Genomic DNA, 18,342 nt, shown 5'->3' on the forward strand with positions numbered 1-18,342 from the left:
ATCTTTTGATTTCAATTTTTACTTAATGCTTAGAGCGACTCAAAATCTTATAAAGAAATTTGATTGCCTTAGTTTAAGGCGAGAATTTGTCTCCACTTCCTGGGGCCAGGAATTAAAAGACATTTGAAATAATATTTTTTTTCCAAACTGCTTTCCATCTCCAAAATTCTTGTCTGTTTTAGTACTTGATGGGGAGAAGGAGCTGTATGGGTCCATTCCATAATTTTGTGACCTTTGCATTTGCCCTAATCTTCAATTTGATCTGGTGGGTTTAGTCTTCCTACCCTAATCTCTTTCGTTAAGTTAATGAAGTCCTAAAACAAGTCACTATCAAACATGGGAAGCTTAACAGAATCTGCCTCACAGATCTAGGCTAACCTGCTGAACACTAGTGGGACTTCTTAGCAGTTGGTGTAAAGTGAGTTACATGGTAGAGGTACGTGGTGGAGCTAACCTGCTGGTTTGCCTTCTGTCCATGGCACAAGCCAGTGCACTGGGTCCCTTTCTTTCGCTCAAGTGCACTCGGGCATTTTAAGGAAAAGACTGACTGAAGTAATTGATTCTTCAGGTCTGACAGTGACTGCTGTGAAGGACTTGGGGGAGTGGAACTTGGAAGCTGGAGCACTGGTGCTTGCAGATGGAGGCCTTTGTTGCATTGACGAGTTCAATAGTATCAAAGAACATGACAGAACCAGTATCCATGAAGCGATGGAGCAACAAACTATTAGTGTTGCAAAGGCAGGGTAAGTAGCATGTTAACATATGTGATAAAAATATTTAAGCTGTTTCCCTTGTACTTAGAAGTTGGAAGGTTTGTCGTGCTGATTAAATATATCTGTTTTCTTGGATGTACTTAATAGTTTTTTTCTCAGATGTATTCTTAAACTAGATGAGTCAACATTTCAAAGGGCAGTGCACTGGACCAGAGGTTGCAAAGCGATGAGAATAAATACATACCTTTTTCACTGTTGGATTTTCAGTCTAACACTGTACCAGGGCACTTTCCTACAAAACCTTGGTGTTCTTTTTCATGTCCTTTGCGGTGAGTGGTCATAATAATCATACGTGAAATAGGGAATTTTGTGAATTTTTTATTGGAACTCAGAAAGCAGGACTTCCTTTTCTAAAATCCAGTAATACTGCATAGTAACAAAATACCAAGAGATTTCCAGGCTGCTGAATTTTGTATGTTGGGCATGGCTAAATATAACTCCTGCTTACTTTAAGCTCCTTGCTTTCTTTTTCAAAGTAGAGTGTGTTCAGATCTGCTATTTCCACCCCCTACCACTTTGATCTTTGAGCTCGTATCTCGTTCTGTCACTCATATGCAGCTCTTGTCCAGGCCTAAATAATTTCTTGACTGGTATTGCTGAAATCTCAAAAAGCATCTCCCTTTCCATATTCCTTCTTGTTGCAGACAACTCAGTTCCTGCTCCAATCACATCTTGGCTCCTCTTGACTGATCATGTCCGTTCTTTTGTTCTTTATTGTGAGCATCTCCACTGAAGCTCTCTGCCCTTCTTGGCAGACAGTGGACAGGTAGTGTCGCCCTCGCCTGGATGATCACTAGCCTTTGCCAGTAATGCAGCTGGGGACAAATATTTGGAATCAACATGGTCCTGTCTAGGTAGTAAGACAGCAGTGTATTTTAGCTGGGTTCCTTGTTGCAGTTGGTTGGATTTTGTAGACCCCAAAACACAGTTTGCTAACTTGCACATACAGCCTCAGTTGGTCACTTTTAAGGACTACATACAGTGAGGATTTTTTAAGTAGTAACTTAGCACAGATAAGTTAAGCACTTTATTAATTTAAGATCTTATTTTGGTGCAAGGGAGGTAGGTTGGTTTTTTTTCCCATTGGTATAAGCTAATAGAAAATCTATGGGCCTTCCTCGCAGTTACAGAACTTTGGACACGAGGCAGCAGTTACTCAGGAGCTGACTAGAAATAGCTCAGTGACAAACCAAAGTTAGAATACTTGTTCTGCTGCCTTAACTAAAAAGATTACATTTGGACTACTAGAATAAAAATAATCTCTCCCCACATCTACAAACACATGCCAGGATAGCATGGTTAAGAGAGGAAAATGGCTATTTCCCTGGAGAAACAGTTGATATGGCTGCTGTCATTGGTTGGTTGGGTTCATATTAATAACATGTTTACTTACAGGAATAAACCATAGGTTTGTATTACATTTTATTTTGCTTTCTTAAAATGTGAATTAAGCTAAAATATTACTTCCAGCATAAAAAAAGTGTTTCTATACTGTATACATCAGAAAAATAATATTTGTTTCTGAAAAATTATGTTGGTGTTCGCCACTTAAGGACCTAGCTGTAACATCAAGGTCACTCATAGCAATATTGCTTAGTTACTTCTGGTATGCTGATCACTGTCTTTCTGTGTATTTGCTGTTCTCTGACTGAGAAATGCTGTATATATAATCGATACTAATATAATAATTGTGCATATGTTATTTAGCTCTTATGATCTTTCAAGGTAAGATGTGCTCTTTATAACATAAAGATGTCATAATTTTTAACACTTTGGAATGATTTCCCCCACCCAGTTTAATTCAACCATAACGTTCACCATACTTTTCTCTAGTTTGGTGTGCAAGCTTAATACAAGGACAACTATCCTGGCAGCAACAAACCCAAAAGGCCATTATGACCCAAAGGAGTCTGTCTCTGTCAACATAGCTCTTGGCAGTCCCCTATTGAGCAGATTTGACATGGTCTTAGTATTGTTAGATACAAAGAATGAGGAATGGGACCGCATCATTTCATCCTTCATCTTGCAGAATAAAGGTAAGAGTAGTCTTTTTGTATTATGAGGTGTTTTGTTTGTTTGCTAGGGTTTAATTTCCTCACCTTTCAGTTTAGTTTGAGTCTTGAGTCGCTCATATTAATTAGTGTTGACATTTTTCCTATGGTAGTTTCCTGCGGTATGGTTATTTTTCAAGCAGGAGTAAGATAGAGGACGCTAATTAATTAACAGGGGTGAGCTGAGAACACTGTACTTTTATTCTATGATCATTTACAAGAGATTTTGGCCCAGACCACTCAGTAAATGGATAGTTTCTATATTGCACCTTTGCATTGCTTGATATGCAGTTCCTACACACCATGCAGCTGTACATGCTGTTAACGGGAAACTTAATTCAGTCAGACCAAACCTGAGCTGCATGTGCTGCAGGGCTCAAAGAATTGACGGTAGTGTTCCCTATGTGGAGCTATGCTCTGGAATTAGGGGAGGCAGTGTGATTTGATTTTAGCCAGCCCCTTCTCCATCCACTTCAGGAACATGACTTTGATCCTCATTAGGGAAGAAGTGGTTAGAGGAAGCTTCTTCAGCAAGCTTCCTTCCCTTCCCAAAATGTTTCCCTGCAAAGGATGTTCAGAATATGGCAGGTAGCTTTTGGCTCCTACAAAGTAGGTAAACTGCCAGAGAGAGCACCTATATTCAAGTAGCATTTTACATTTTAATGAATACTAGAGCACATAGCACTGACTGTACCATCTGGTGGGCAGTGAGTCTGACAGCAGTTCTGTTCCAATTACTGGAGGCTTTACTGTGGATTTTGATAGGGGAGGCACTGGATGATGTGTAAAATTCCACACTGAAATTTGACCAAGTCCTTGAGGACTAGTATACAGACAACCCAGTATGCCGCAAAAATAAAGTAGTGTGTCTTTTATAGTCTATTTAAGAGGAATCCTTAAGAAAAACTTGATGTCTGTTGTTATAGAATTACTGACTAGACAGTTGTAACACAGGTTGCCCAAGCAAATCAGAAAAGCTGTGGAGCATGGAAAAGATGAAAACCTACTTCTGCCTTATAAAAAGCATACAGCCAAAATTGTCTGATGAGAGCAACCTGATCCTTGTAAGCTACTATCAAATGCAGCGTCAGAGTGACTGCAGAAACGCTGCCCGAACTACCATTCGCTTATTAGAGAGTTTGATACGCCTTGCAGAAGGTAAGGCTGTGGCAATTTTATTTTTAGTCTAACAATTAACCTTTATAAAATGAATAGATCAGGAGTATAATTATAGCCAGTAAGCAGAGTAGCAGCTTCTCCATAGAGGTAGGGATAGGTGATTCTTGTATTGTTTCATCTTTTTAATCTAAGAGACTTGGGGTTCGAGATTTTGAATGTGGGAAAGGATCTTACACTTAGAGTATCAAAATCAGTTTTAATTTTGCCATTCTCACACCCATAATAAAAAAAAAAACACTGGAAGAAGTCACACTTGAGAGAGAAATCTCAGAAGTTATGTATCTTCATGAAAAGCAGTCTCAGGATTCACTTTACTTCATTTGGGTCAAGTATTTGCTTCTATCCTAAAATTAATATAACATCAAAAACATCTTTTTTTCCTTCAGTATCAATAATCAAGTCTGTATTTTGCAATATGACTTCAGCATTTCCAACTCTTGAGTGCATTCATTCTTCATTTGTTCTTCATTTATAAGAACAAAAACAGATAAAGCAATAGGTTTCTGTCTTAACAGGATTTTGTTTTATAAAATATATCAAATATTTTCAGGATTAATTTAGAAGAATGGACTGTATTTTTGTATAACAATCGTAAATGGTCTATATGCTTGTATATGCCAGTCAGCAATGTAGTGCTTCCTGCATGAGATGTTTATATTTTGTTCTCCATTTTGGGGGGAAAATTATTTAAGTGAAAGACGTTCCTAACTTTCAGGGATTCACATGTTATTTTCACATTCAGAGTTTCTTCCATTCTTATGTGTTCACATGACTGGGGCTTTTAGTAGGATTTGGTTCTTTCTAAGTACTGTATAGATTATATTAATTAACCTGCCTTTCTCTGGCTGAATAAGAACTGTGGGTGTTTCCATGGCCAGTTAGGAGGAGAGCTTCATGTAGTAAATTATTTGTATTATATCCATTTCCAAAATTAGTTTTGTTTTGCTGTCTTAAAAAAGAGAAGAAGAAAAAATAAAGCTATTGTAGAGAAAAGCGTTCTAAATAATACTGAATTTGTGACACAGACCAATTAGAGGAAATCAAATCTCTTCTGACCTATGATGAAAGTTAGGCTTAATTTTTTACTTTATGGTCATGACATGTACCTATATAGATAGGGATGTGTCTTATCACACTCTTTGTTGTGATATCCAGCACTTTACAATTTTTAGCTTGAGCATTTTGCTCATTGGAACTGTCACTGTAACTATAATCTGAAAGTCATATTACATTCTTTACTAGTAAAACCAAGTCTTCCAATTCCTGTTGAAATTGACACTAAAATCAAAAGGATTATATTCATTTTTAAGTTAGGCCCATACATGACTGTTTGAAGAACTGAAGAAATTTGAAGAAATGTCCTGTCCCTTCTAGTACAAAAAGGTGCTTTTTGACTTTGGTAATGCTTGCTTTCAATACTCATTTATTTTTGATAGCTCATGCCCGGCTGATGTTTAGGGATACTGTGACTTTGGAAGATGCTGTAACTGTGGTATCAGTGATGGAATCTTCTATGCAGGTAAGGTTTCTTGCAGACATTGCCATTGCTGCAATACCCGATTTAAGGGATTCAGTTTATCATGTAGATACACGTCAGCTCCTTTCATCTCTTTGGAGAAGGTTTCATGGACTCATGGAAAGTAGGTCATCAGAGACCTTGATAAATCATTTTTTGTCCTTCTTGATTTATTAAAATCCTTAAACAGAGATTATGTTGGAAGAAGGGTTCGCCGGAGACAAGAAGACGCTCAATATGAGTTATGCATCTTGCTCAACTTCATTAGTTTCTAACACTACTGATATAGAACCAATACACATGCATATTCGTAAAGCAGAAATATAATTGGTTAGTAGTCTCTAAACACACGCGGTTCTCACACCCCTAATTATCATGACTAAAATAAGCATTCTATCCATGTAGCTAATTGTGTTGCTGTGCTTCAGCCTTGTAGTTTGTTACTCCCTACTTTCCCATACCGGTCCCTATCTCTCTTGGCCCTGCACCTGCTTTCCCAGCAGCTGTATCTTGTTACAGCCACGGCCTGTTGGCACAACAGAATTACTTGGTCTCAGGATTCAAGAATAGCTCAAGGCTACCTTTCTTGTTAACTTCAGCACAGCAACTTCAGTACAATTCTGATTACAGGCCTATTCTAATACCAGGCCTGGATTGTGCAGATCTTCAGAGATTCTAAGGCCATGGTTCTGCAGCCATTCTTCTACAAGATTATACTGAAAAGTCAGGATCAGTGGTAAGGCCTGGTACTGGTTTTTTATAGACATTGCAGTCTAAGTGAAGTTTTGGCATACTGTTGACTTTTGGTAGTCTACATTTTAAAGACCTCCTGAGGCAGATACTGTCTCCATATTGCTGTGTTTAGTAGTCTCTGATGGGTGTTTCTTCCATGATACTACTTGTCACTCATTAACTAGGCATGAAAGAACCAAAGCATTTTTTTGAAGCAGGTTTCAAACAGTTGCCAAGACCTACACTTTTATTTTGCCATTAGATCTGTTTAAAATACGTTGGTGGTGATACTAAAACTCAGAGCTTTTAGAAGACTTAATTTTACTTTGATAAACCTTAACATTCCAAAGCTTTGGCTGCACTGAAAATTGTGTATTCACATTAGCACACGTATTTGTGTAATGTTTCTATATAAAAAGGCGTTGAAAAATGTGGAAGGCTAGATTTTGGGTTAACATTATTAGGGTGTTGAATGTAAAGAACAAACAACACATTTAGAATTAATAAAAGGAATGTGAATCTGATAGAAGCTTTTTTTAAATGGAAATGTGGAAAATAATATGGATGCTATTACATCAGACAGAACACTTTGAAGGGAAATAAATCTTCATGCTTTGGAGTATAGCAAAAATTATCATAAGCAGATTATATGAAGTTTTATGCACCGGGGGTTTTAGCACATCTGAACTATTTGGTTTTGACTCAGTCAGAGATGGTGTACTGTACTGCACAGATGACTGGTCTTAGCCAAAATGGCATTTCCTATGTTTCTGTATAGGCTGATGTGACTTTATTCAATTTAAAACAATTTTATGTAGTACCTGATAGCTCAGTGGACCTGAAAGACCTTTGCAGGAGTAGATATGGTCCTTTTTCAGAGATATAGCTCTTCCATATAGATGCACAAAGTTACATATGGCAGGTGGGAACTTGCGATGTCCCTTGTTCTTTCAGTGAGGGTTGATAGACTAATTGCAGTTTATGCCATGGATAATCTACTGCAGAGTCTTGCAAATGGAATTTGTCTCAAAAATACTACAGGGCCTGACCTTATTAAGTAGCAAAAGATTATGTCTCTGTCTGCTGCAATTCATCTTGCACTGTTTTGAAAAGCTCAGCTTTTCAATGACAGTGCTGCACCTAAGTTAAATTAAGAAACTGTACTAATATATCCAGTTGAAACAGCAGAATATATCACAGAAATGTTCATTAACTGTAATTAAACCTGTAATTAACTATATGGGAACTTGATGGGACAGTGATTTCAAAGCAGTATGGTTTTGGATATAAGAGATCTGAAATTGTCAGCTTTTTTCCATAATGACAAGAAGTGGAATATATGTATATAATAGTAATGAAAGTGTATTATCATCTGTATATCTCTCTACTTCGTCGTCAGCATGAATAAATGTAAAAGAATTGTTTTAACTATGGTCACTTTTTCATATATAAACAGACCTGCCTTCAAGGGCAGCAGTTTGCATAATGAGTATCTATTTAATAAGTCAGTGAGAAATTTGCCTGAATTTTGACTGCAGAAGACTTACCTGGGAGTAGTTGGTATGCTCATCATATTTGCTCCACTCTTCACTTACAAGCAAGTAGGCAAATGTGTTCATTTTTGCTAGGGATCTGCTATTTAAGGCCAAATTTTACTTTCCTCCTGGAAAGTATAAATTAATCACTGGAACAGTTTCTTTTTGAAGCAAGTGATTTATTTGTTTTATTAAAAAAAACTCAGAAGTTACATGCAAAAGTTTATTTTCAGAAAATGATCCCTTCTAAAAAAAAATAAATATATATATATATATAATGTTTTTCCTGCCTGTCAGTCTTTAGAATGAGGCTGTAAATGGGGAAGTACCAGTGCCATTCTTGAAGGACTAGCTGCCACCTTTCAGCTCAGCAAACACTGTCTTCGACACTGTCTTTGAAGTCTTTGCAGCTTGTACAAAAAGTCATATTCTTGCCAGTATATGATCAAACTTCACAGTTCTGAGGTCAGTGTTCAAATATTTTTTTTGAGCCCTCTCCTCATTGTGTGAAGGAGTACTATCCTATTTTCATCACCAGCCTAGGTTGTTGAGATTCTTAGTTTGTCCTCTAACTCACCATTATTTTTCTCTTTCCTACTTTGTCTTTGTGATCATATTCTAACCCCCCCAACCCGCCCTTGATCTTTTCTTTGCCTCATTTCCTCTTTGTTAGCATTGTCTCCCTCCTTCTCTTGGTCACGTTTCCAGCCTTGTTTTGTTTCCTTTCCAATCTCTGTCCTTTTACTCCCTTTTCACATTTTGTCTTCCCATCCTTAGGCACTTTTACACCCTTCCTTTGCACTAACTTTCCCTGGAGTACTTTTTGCTCTCTCTATTCTAGATCCCCTGCTCTCAGTTCCACATACAGCTGCCTTCCTCTACTCAAAAAGAGATCTCAGAGTCTCAGAGTGCCAGATATCTCAGAGACGGCACAGGAGTGAAACTTCACAGATATCTTAAATTCAGTCCCAATCCCACTTATAATTCACACACACACGCACAAAAGAACATTTAAAAGAAGCTCATTGTGATGGCCAAGTAATGCCTTGGAAAGTCATTGAGGGCAAGATATAATTGTACCCCCTGGGTGTGTATCTCAAGATACATAATGGTGTATTCCTTTTTTTTTTTCTCCATTGGATCCATAGGTCACAGGTTGGCAGTACTCAAGCCAAAAGCAACTATCCTTTGTCAGTGTTTTGCTCAATGTTTTGTTTATTACCTGCTGTTCTAAAGATAGAATTCTCAATTTCTTCATGTGTTTTTTTGTGGAACTCATCTCCAGAGTATTTGAGTATTTCAGAAATAACCAATTCACTTATCTTCACACACTCCTTGAGAAGTGGTGGGATGGTGCTACTCCTGTTCTGTGATCTGGAGCTGAATTATGCATGATCCATAAGAAAATGTCCACTGGAGCATATCCCATGAGAGATGGGTAGGGCTCCAGTTTCAGAGTTGGAGCACTTTTGAGTGAACACATTTCCTGTTGACTGCGGTTTCCTTCTGTGCACACACCACGTCAGGATTCCAGTTGCAGATTTGCCTTTCAAAACCTTTGCTTAACTGGCTCATTCTGAATCAAAAGAACTGGAACTTAGTGTCAGAGACACTAAGCTGCTTTTAACTGTCCTAACCAAGAGACTGGGATTTCCTTCGTACTGTCCCTGCCTCATTAACTACGAACCTTCCAGTCCTTGAAACAAATATGGCAGAGAGGTTCTGCAACAGCCTCTGCCATGACTACAGACCAATGCTACTAGGTGGAACAGATCTATGATATTTCTGAAGTGATAAAAAAAATCCAAGTGGTAGCTTCAATAGGATGCATTAATGGTTGCACGGGCAGCCTTAGTTTTAGCACTGTGTAGTTTTAGAGGGCTTTAATTAGCCACCAGAATGATGTTTTTTCAATGTAAAATTACATATTTTTAATACTAAATGTTAAAATTTCAAAATGGAAAACCCAGAAATTGCCACAAATGAAAACATGTGGTTCACATGATGTCATATTTGGCAATTTCCGGTCCTAGAGACTCCGCTGACTTTTGTTGTTGCTCTCATGGCACTTGCTCTGCATCTTGTTCATTAGTTGTATTGAGCTTTATAGATCAGACAGGAGCTGTAAATGCTGGCTAATCTGTGGCAAAATAGAGGGTTTGTGGTAGATTGTTGTTGTTTCTTCCAAAGAGCAACAAACTACAGAGCTATTCTAGATTATTTGTTGTGGAACAAATCCGTTCGTGCAGATGCTCTCTTCCAAATAAAAACTACTTCATTTTCACAAGGGACAGCAAAATTGCCCCAGATTAAAATCACTTGCTCTCTGGGATTATTCCTGAATAGTTAGTTACTCTTAAAGTGCTATTCAGAAATATTTTTGCCTGTCAATTTACCCTGTATTCACAAGCCTTAATACCCGGGTCTTTCAATTTAAATAATTAGGCAAAGCTAATGAAAACTTTTAGCAGTTAGAACTTCAGTTACAGAAGTTGCTCATATGGGCGGAATTTTTACAAGGTATTTGGAAAATTTCTTTAATCCTGATTTCCATTTTTGGTAATGGTGTTCTCAAGCCTTAAGTGGACTTTCCATTTTTTGTATAAATAAAAATAAACCCATATGAGTAAACTGCAAACTTAATCATAATTGCTTTATCTGTACAAGCAAGTTTGCCTTTGTGAGCAGATCTAATGGGATTATTTGTGTGAATACAGTTACTCAGTAAATATGTGCTGCCTTAAGCTTTAAAATATCTATGGCAGAATTGTGTATAAAATGGTCTCTGCTGTTTAAATTTGGTGCTGAATAATAAAGATCGCTTCATTATTATTTTTTTTTAAAATCTCTTTGGTGACATAGGGGGGTGCGCTCCTCGGAGGCATCAATGCCTTACACACCTCATTTCCAGAAAATCCAATGGCACAGTACCGAACACAGTGTGAACTCATATTGGAGCTACTGGGACTGCAAGATCTTCTGCAGAAAGAGCTACAAAGACTTGACAGGTTATCATACACAAAGTAACAAAATAATTCAATAGTGGAAAAGGATTGTTTCACAATAATATCTGGAGGGAGTCTAAAAATAGTATCTGACATTGGGAAGGGACTTGTTCTTTAGAGGACATGGATGAGCAGGGAGATTGTTTTGAAGTAGCCCTCTTTAAAAACAACCTATTCTGTCTGTGTTAGACAGCTTCTCCCATGCATTCCCCTAAACTATATTTCAATAAAACAAGCATGTGTCTTTTAGCCCTTCTTGATAAGTGAGATAATTTCTGCTACTTTCCATCAAAATTTTAAGAATAAGCATATTAGTAAATAATTGTAATAATGATTCTAAAACACATGTAAATACAGTGTTTTCTCTCTCATATAGCAGAGGAACTGTTTGTAATGCATAGGAATCATTTTACCTACACTAATGCAGTCACTTTAGGGATAGAATGTGGCTGCTCTTCAGTCATGGTTAGAAGCACTATTTAGCAAAACATGGAATGCTATCATCTCCCTTGGAAATTATATGTTTAGGTACAACAGAGTACCAGCTATACTGAGATTGGAAGGTTCCCTCATTCTAGCACCTCTGTTGTTTTGGAGGGCCCCGAGAATATTAATAGCTGCAGACTGATAAGTTTTATATGTTTCTGAGATGCTTTCACTCTGTCATGTGGAGGTTTTGATATGTTAAGTGCATGGTGATTGTAAGAGAAAACCACCAGCAACCACTATGCCGAGTAATACCTAGATCTTCCATACTGATAACTCGTTTGAGGCTTTGCATTGGTCAAAATAAAATCTAATGAGGTTCCTGTTCTAGATATACTTGCAAAATATGTAATCCCTAAGGGCCTCTAGCATTAGTGCAAAGCTATTTGTTTGGTGGGGTTTTTTTCTGATTGGTTTCCCAAGGAAATGAAATTTATGTGGTTGTTTTCTCTGTCCATCTGCCTGTCTTCTCTTGGGAACACTGAATTCTGCCACACTGTAGAAGGTGCTGAAAGATCACAGACTGCAACACCAGCTTTCAGAGCTGTATGTGAAACTTAGTAACAACCTTTTTGTAGCTTTTCACCGTTCATACATATTAAGGATGACTAATGCAATAACAAAAGAAAATGAAAAATAAGTTACTATTGCTTTTTTTTTTTTCATTCATAGATTACAAAAGGAAAATTCATGCCAGCTGCAGCCTGAAGAGAGGAGTTTTAGTACTACTACAAGATGCTTGAACAAGGAAGTATTGGGACAGTCAAAGCAAATGTCTCAGTCAGAACCTCCCAGTCAACAAGACAGTAACTCCAGGCCACAGCCTGCTTTGCCTGAAGGCAACTGTGAAGGTGATACACATCTAGAACCCTTGTGCAACCCAGCACATGGTAATAACCAAAATACAAACCACTTGATTAAACATAGTAAGAGAGGTGATAATGGAAGCCTGGCATGGTTTGATAGCCTGGGAGAGAGCAACACTGATGCTGAAGAAACTTTTCAGAAAGAGCCTCCAGTGCCCAAGATATCTCCAAATAACTTGGCTTCGAAAACCCTTTGTAAAACATTCTGTTCTGAAGAAAGCAGTGCCTGCATACCAAGGAGGGGAAATGGAATGGAAGAGTCATTAGCAGCTGTCAATCTACATGCTCCTTTGGAACAAGACAAAATTTCCAAGAGAAGCAGGAAAAGGACTGAAGAACACAACTCTTTTCCCTCAGAAGCAAATATTCAAGACCCAGCATCACCAAGTGCTAGTGTGCCGGATTCAGTTACGCAACGGGTTTCTAAAAACTGGCAGAGACTGCACACAGAGAAATCACATGGGTTCTTTACAAGTACACAGGACCCCGAGGTAAATGCTGTTCCTTCAGTATTACCCAGGTCTGGCCTGTCAGATCTTTCAAGTGATGCAGATTCTGTGCTAGTGGAGGAAAAGAACAGTGTATCTGTAGCAGCAAAACCTGCAACAATTTCCATGAGGAAACAAAGTAAAGGTCGAACAGTGAAGGAAAAAAAGGTAGTAAGTTCCCATGAGCCAGAAATCCTTGACAGCGAAAGTCCTCCAGCAGCTAAACTAGCTAAATTTTCTTTCAGACCAAGGACAAAACTTGATCATTCTTCAGAGAAGAAAAATGAAGAATTTTCTCTTTTTCAGAGTGAAACTATTTTTAAGCCTGGAGAGCACCTCCTGGTAGAGCAGCTACCAGAAGAATGCTGCCCCCCTGAGAAATGCAAGATGACATTGACTCGCTTAGGAAAAAATAGTTTGGAAAAACAATCAATTGATAATAAAGGGAGAGAAAAGCAACGGAGTCAGGCCTTAGGGAAAGACATCAGAGGAAGTGTAACAGTGCTTTCTGATGTCACTTTTCATGCTGTGCCATCTCCACCCACTGAAAAGAAAAGGGAGGGAGAGGAGAAGCTTGGTGACCCAGGCATAGGGAAGGTGCACTCCAGTACATTAGTCAAACTGTCAACATTCTCCTTTGCATCACATCCTAAGTCAAAATTAGAAACCTCACCTACCATTAACATTGACACTAACAAGGAAAGCCACAGCCCATTGCTGAAGGTGCGCGTGAGCAATCCTAGCGGAAGGAAGAGTTTTGCGCTGGGAAATGCTAGTAAAGCCAGTGTGGTCACACAAAAATCTCTCTTCTCCATAGCAGAGCTAGATGATGCTACATTAGATTTTGACTGGAATGAAGAGGTTAGGAAAAATCCAAGCACCTAACATGTATCCTACCCATTACTTCACATGCAGCTCTTCTGAGTCTCCATCCTTCTGTAGGTCATATCTGTAGTTTACAAAGCATTTAAAAACAATCGTCTTGGACCTCTGTTGATACCCATAAGCATACTTCCTTTAAGTCCCATATACCTTTAGGTAAGCTAAGGACTGCATAGACTTCAGGCCTGAATGTGGTTTTCGGTTTTCTAAACTCTTCCCAAGACTACTTATATCAGTTGATTCGGATTGACCTGATATAACCTGAAAACTTGTGTGGTTATGTTCATATATCCAGTGTATAGTGAATCTTGCAGATGAGCAGGCTTAATTGACTGTTATCCTTTATTTCATGTAACAGTTAGAACTATGTGATTCAGATTGTCCTTCCAAATGACTATGCCACTTTAGACAAATGGTGATGCTAAAGCCATATCATTCTATTTTGTTCATCTATGTATGCTGTTTGTCTCAGCATAGTTAGCAATATTGTGATTTATCATCATGCTATGGTAGGTATTTCTGTATTATCGGTATCATGACAATTTTGCTGCATCTTTGGTTACTGTGCTTCTTGTCACAGTGCTGATGTTGAAGGCATGGATCAAGAGCTTTTTGTTTCTGTTTCTTTAATTTCAGTTTTAAATACACTGCTTAAAGTATCTGTGTCTGTCTTCTCAGTAATTTTATCAAAACCCAGCTCTGTAATAAATATACAGTTCTCCACTGCAGAGACAACAAATTTCAGGTGATTGAATGGGAGTCCTCAGTAACCAGGGTCACTTTAATGTAGGCGTGAAGCTACACTTCAAACCTAACATCATGGTGAAGAGCTACCCTAGTGTAGCTTGATTCTGACTCAAATAATGTTTACTTGACTATTTTAATTGTGATTAGAGTTTTACTGCATCTGATATGCAGTTCGTCTTCTGTAGCATGCTGCATCTGATGCCATTCATTTATCTAATGGGAAATTAATCTACTAATGCATTATGTGTTTACAGAGAAAGGTAAGCCTTAAATTTCTTTCAGTGACTTGTCTGGTATGTTTCTTCTGTATTTGAATTCTCCACAGAATATTCTTGTTATTACCTGCAAGGTAAACAGAGAATGGAGTGGTTGCTTACAGCACAATAAATCCTTTGGGAGGCTTGGTAGCGCAAACAAGATCCGATTCTCTCTTGCCTAGCTTAAATTTAGAAGTAGCTCCCTTGAAACCAGGTAAGTTAAAATACTGCAAAATTTCAGAGAATGAGGGAGTGTGAGGCCCAAGTATTTCAGTGTCTTACAGTGAAATCATGACAACAGTAATTACAGTAGTTGGCTTACTGTTAAGAGAAAATGACAGAAACTTACTGTCCAGACTGACTGTGTGGTAGTTCCTCCACTGGAAACATGACATCAGTCAATAGAAGTGGAATATATCCACCTCCTTCCCAGAGCAAGACCCTGTTCCTTCTCACAAAGACCTATGCCAGGACGAGAGTGACCCACACTCTTGATCCTACTGCCCATGTGTCCTGGCTTCAGCTGGGACAGGGTTAATTTCCTTCTCAGTAGCTGGTGCAGTGCCGTGCTCTGGCTTTGGTGTGAGAGCAATGTTGATAGGACACAGATGTTTTTAGCTTTTGCTAGGTAAAGTTTATACTAAATCAAGGACTTTTCAGTTTCTCAGGCCCTGCCAGTGAGAGGGCTGGAGGGGCACGGGAAACTGGGAGGGGACAGAGCCAGCACAGCTGACCTGAACTAGCCAAAGGGGTATTCCATACCCTATGACATCACGCTGAGTGTATGAGCTGGGGGAAGAAGAGGGAAGGGGAGACATTCAGAGTGATGACGTTTGTCTTCCCAAGTAACTGTTATGTGTGATGGAGCCCTGCTTTCCTGGAGGTGGCTGCACACCTGCCACCCCCATGGGGAGTGGTGAATGAATTCCGTGGTTTGCTTTACTTGCACGGACAGCTTTTGCTTTAACTGTTAAACTGTCTTTACTTCAACCCACGAGTTTTCTCACTTTTGCTTTTCCGATCCTCTTCCCCCATCCCACCGTGGGGGAAAGTGAGCGGGCAGCTGCACGGTGCTTTAGTTGTTGGCCAGAGTTAAACCACGACACTGTGAAAATCGGAAGTTTCCTACAGGATGCCTTATCTACACTGAAACTGGATAAGGGTCAAGAATCCCGGAGCTGCTTGAGTTTTCACAGGCCAGATAAAGGCATAGTTTTTCATCACCACTGGAACTGCATCAGCCCCTTGCATGGTGGTTTCATTTACAATCAAAAATCATCCTTGCCAGCTCTTTGGTTTAACGGATGTTACTAGCTGGCCAGTGCAAAGCCGGAAGATAGCTACTGGATCCCATAGTTGAGCATCATAAGCTTTTTTTACCATGCAACATGGTAAAAAAGTTAGTCAAGAGAAATTTCATTCACCTATGCTGGAAGTGTTGTTTTATTCATCACTTCCCTATAGATCAGTAGGGCCTCATCTAATGTAATTTGCTCTGCAAAGCTATGTGACTAGCTGCTCCCAAGAACTGCAGGACAGACTGGCTGACTTTCTTCCCTCTGCCCAGTGGAAATTAGAACTTTTGAAATCAGGGGAGCCATAGTGGCACAAAATTGAGGTGAAAGTCAAGCTCAAAATGTCCTTCCTGTTCTCCGTGCTCATGCTGTGTTTCAGAAGGTTCTGGCTTTTGTATTCTGCTTGTTTCAGAGCTGTTGCACTGTAAGATCTGCCTGAGGCCCAGGGAAACTGTACAGTATCATAGAATTAGTTAGGATGGAAAAGACCCATAAGATCATCAAGTCCAGCCATTAACTCAGGGCTGCCAAGTCCAACACTAAACCATGTCCCTAAGCACCACATCTATGTGTTTATTTTAATTCTTCCAGGGATGATGATTCCAGCACCTCCCCAGGCAGCTTCTTCCAATGCTTGGCCACCCTTTCTGTGAGGAATTTGTTCCTAGTAGCCAATCTAAACCTCGCCTGGCACAGCTTGATGCCACACCAGGGGAGGTTTAGAGTGAATATTAGGAAAAATTTCTTCTCATGGAAAGGGTGGCCAAACACTGAAGTGAAGCAGAGCACCTGTGTTTCAGGTAATGCAGACAGTTGTCTTCCTTACTAATGCAAAGTCTCATAACGCACAGGAATGCCCCAGTTAGCAACAACTGTGAGAACTGGGTGCTCGTATGCCCGTGGTGTCTTCAAATGCATGCACAGATCATTGCAGCTGAGTAAATCTAAGATACTTAAACCAAATTTGTTTTTTCCTAGGTGAAAAATATTTCTTCTGGTCCAGTAAAACTCGGCCTAGAATACTGAGGTACTTTATGCCCCACTCATACGTATGCCCCAGTCATACTGTACTAATCGCATTTGTGGTCCGGTTCAGCAGTTTGGCTGATAAAATACTGCTGGATCCCTTTTGTATTATTTTTATTATTACTCTGTTTTGAATTGAAATCCACAGTTTAACTGGTCTTTTAAAGTACAGTCAGCAGAGTACAAGCTGGCGACTTGCTGGAGACTGGATCTCTCGGGACAGGCTACCTGATGTGCCTAGCACCTGGTGGACTCCACTAGTTCAGCGTACTGCCGGACCCTGGGGAGACATCCTGCCGTTGCCTTAGAGCAGCACAACCCAGCAAGGTATGTATATTGAGATACCTCAGCTTAGACGAGGCTAAATGTATGAGCTCTTCCGCGGGCTTGCTGAAATTCCCCAACAGCAAGAGGGAAGTTGCAGCAGCTTCCATGACGGCATGCCTAGAAAAGGCCCCTGATGCTTTGCAGAGAACAGAACCAGAAAAGATAAATACCACAGCACCTGAGCTCCTGCTTAACGTGGACAAATCGGCCCTCTCAAGCCAAGGATTTCACTAGTGAGCGCGAACTGTGCACGTTCATTCTTTAACGGGCACCATTTGTAAGGCCTGGTTTGCAGATGTCCTGGGTACTTAAGAGCTGAAGTTCAAATCAGTGAGATGTGAAAGGTGCGTAATAATTATATTTTGTTCTTGTGGCTTCACCTCTCTCATACTCGTGGTTGTGAAATGGCCCCTTTAAGAGGAAACGGTACTGAGTGGTCTTGTTTAAGATACCCTGTGTTTTGGAGGTGAGGAAACAAGAAAGTGATGGTGGTTCAAAGGTCTTCCTGCTGAGGCCATCTGAGAACATAAGACCGCCCACATTTTAGCACCCGTCTTTACTAGATTATAAGTCAAGCTTGCGTCCCTCAAAACAATACCTTTGAACACATCACGACAAATTTGATAACACCTAGGGGACTTTTCCCGATCATTGGAAGCCATCTTGTCTGTAAAGCTATGCAGCCCTGGGATGAACATGGCTGGGTTGCTATCTACTGCTTCGATATGGTTTAGATACCTGAATCCAAACACATGCAATAGAATTTAGGCAGAGTTAATTCTGTCATTCTTTGTAGTCTCTTAATAGTTAATAATTTTTGAGGGATAATATGTTAGTAGTATATCAGTAAGATGAAAGTTGTCTCTTCAGGTTCTCCAGACTAGAAGTAGCCAAGTGTATTCCTTTATGAAATGGAGCTATGCTTCTTTACTTAGCAGAGGGTTTTGATGTCTGAGGGATCTGCTTCTCCCTTTTGTACAACATAAGAAACAAAAGCCAAAAGGAATAAAGGACTTTGAGGTCACTATGCCTGCAAGGCCACCTGGGCAGCATCGTTTCCTAGTTAGAAGCAAAAAGGAGGCACAGGGACATTCTACCCAGCTTGCAGAAAGGCCCATCTTTCCTGTATTAGCAGAAAAAAAGCACTCTTATCCTTTCAGACTGTCTGAACAGAGGT

The 18,342-nt window shown here is 39.5% G+C and overlaps 1 protein-coding gene across 2 annotated transcripts in view; it reads left to right on the forward strand.

The window, feature by feature from the left end:
- MCM9 (minichromosome maintenance 9 homologous recombination repair factor) overlaps positions 1 to 14,172 on the forward strand; it is a 51,169-nt gene extending 36,997 nt beyond the window's left edge. For both annotated transcript variants that reach the window (XM_055713439.1, XM_005445733.3), the window contains 6 exons: positions 569 to 743; positions 2,607 to 2,809; positions 3,779 to 3,982; positions 5,440 to 5,522; positions 10,649 to 10,794; positions 11,950 to 14,172. In XM_055713439.1, coding sequence (XP_055569414.1) covers positions 569 to 743; positions 2,607 to 2,809; positions 3,779 to 3,982; positions 5,440 to 5,522; positions 10,649 to 10,794; positions 11,950 to 13,516 — 2,378 coding nt within the window. In that variant the 3' untranslated portion in view covers positions 13,517 to 14,172. The remainder of the gene's footprint in view (positions 1 to 568; positions 744 to 2,606; positions 2,810 to 3,778; positions 3,983 to 5,439; positions 5,523 to 10,648; positions 10,795 to 11,949) is intronic.
- Positions 14,173 to 18,342: the final 4,170 nt, after the last annotated feature.

Source organism: Falco cherrug, chromosome 6, assembly GCF_023634085.1.
Source record: "Falco cherrug isolate bFalChe1 chromosome 6, bFalChe1.pri, whole genome shotgun sequence".
In the NCBI taxonomy this organism is placed as follows: Eukaryota; Metazoa; Chordata; class Aves; order Falconiformes; family Falconidae; genus Falco; species Falco cherrug.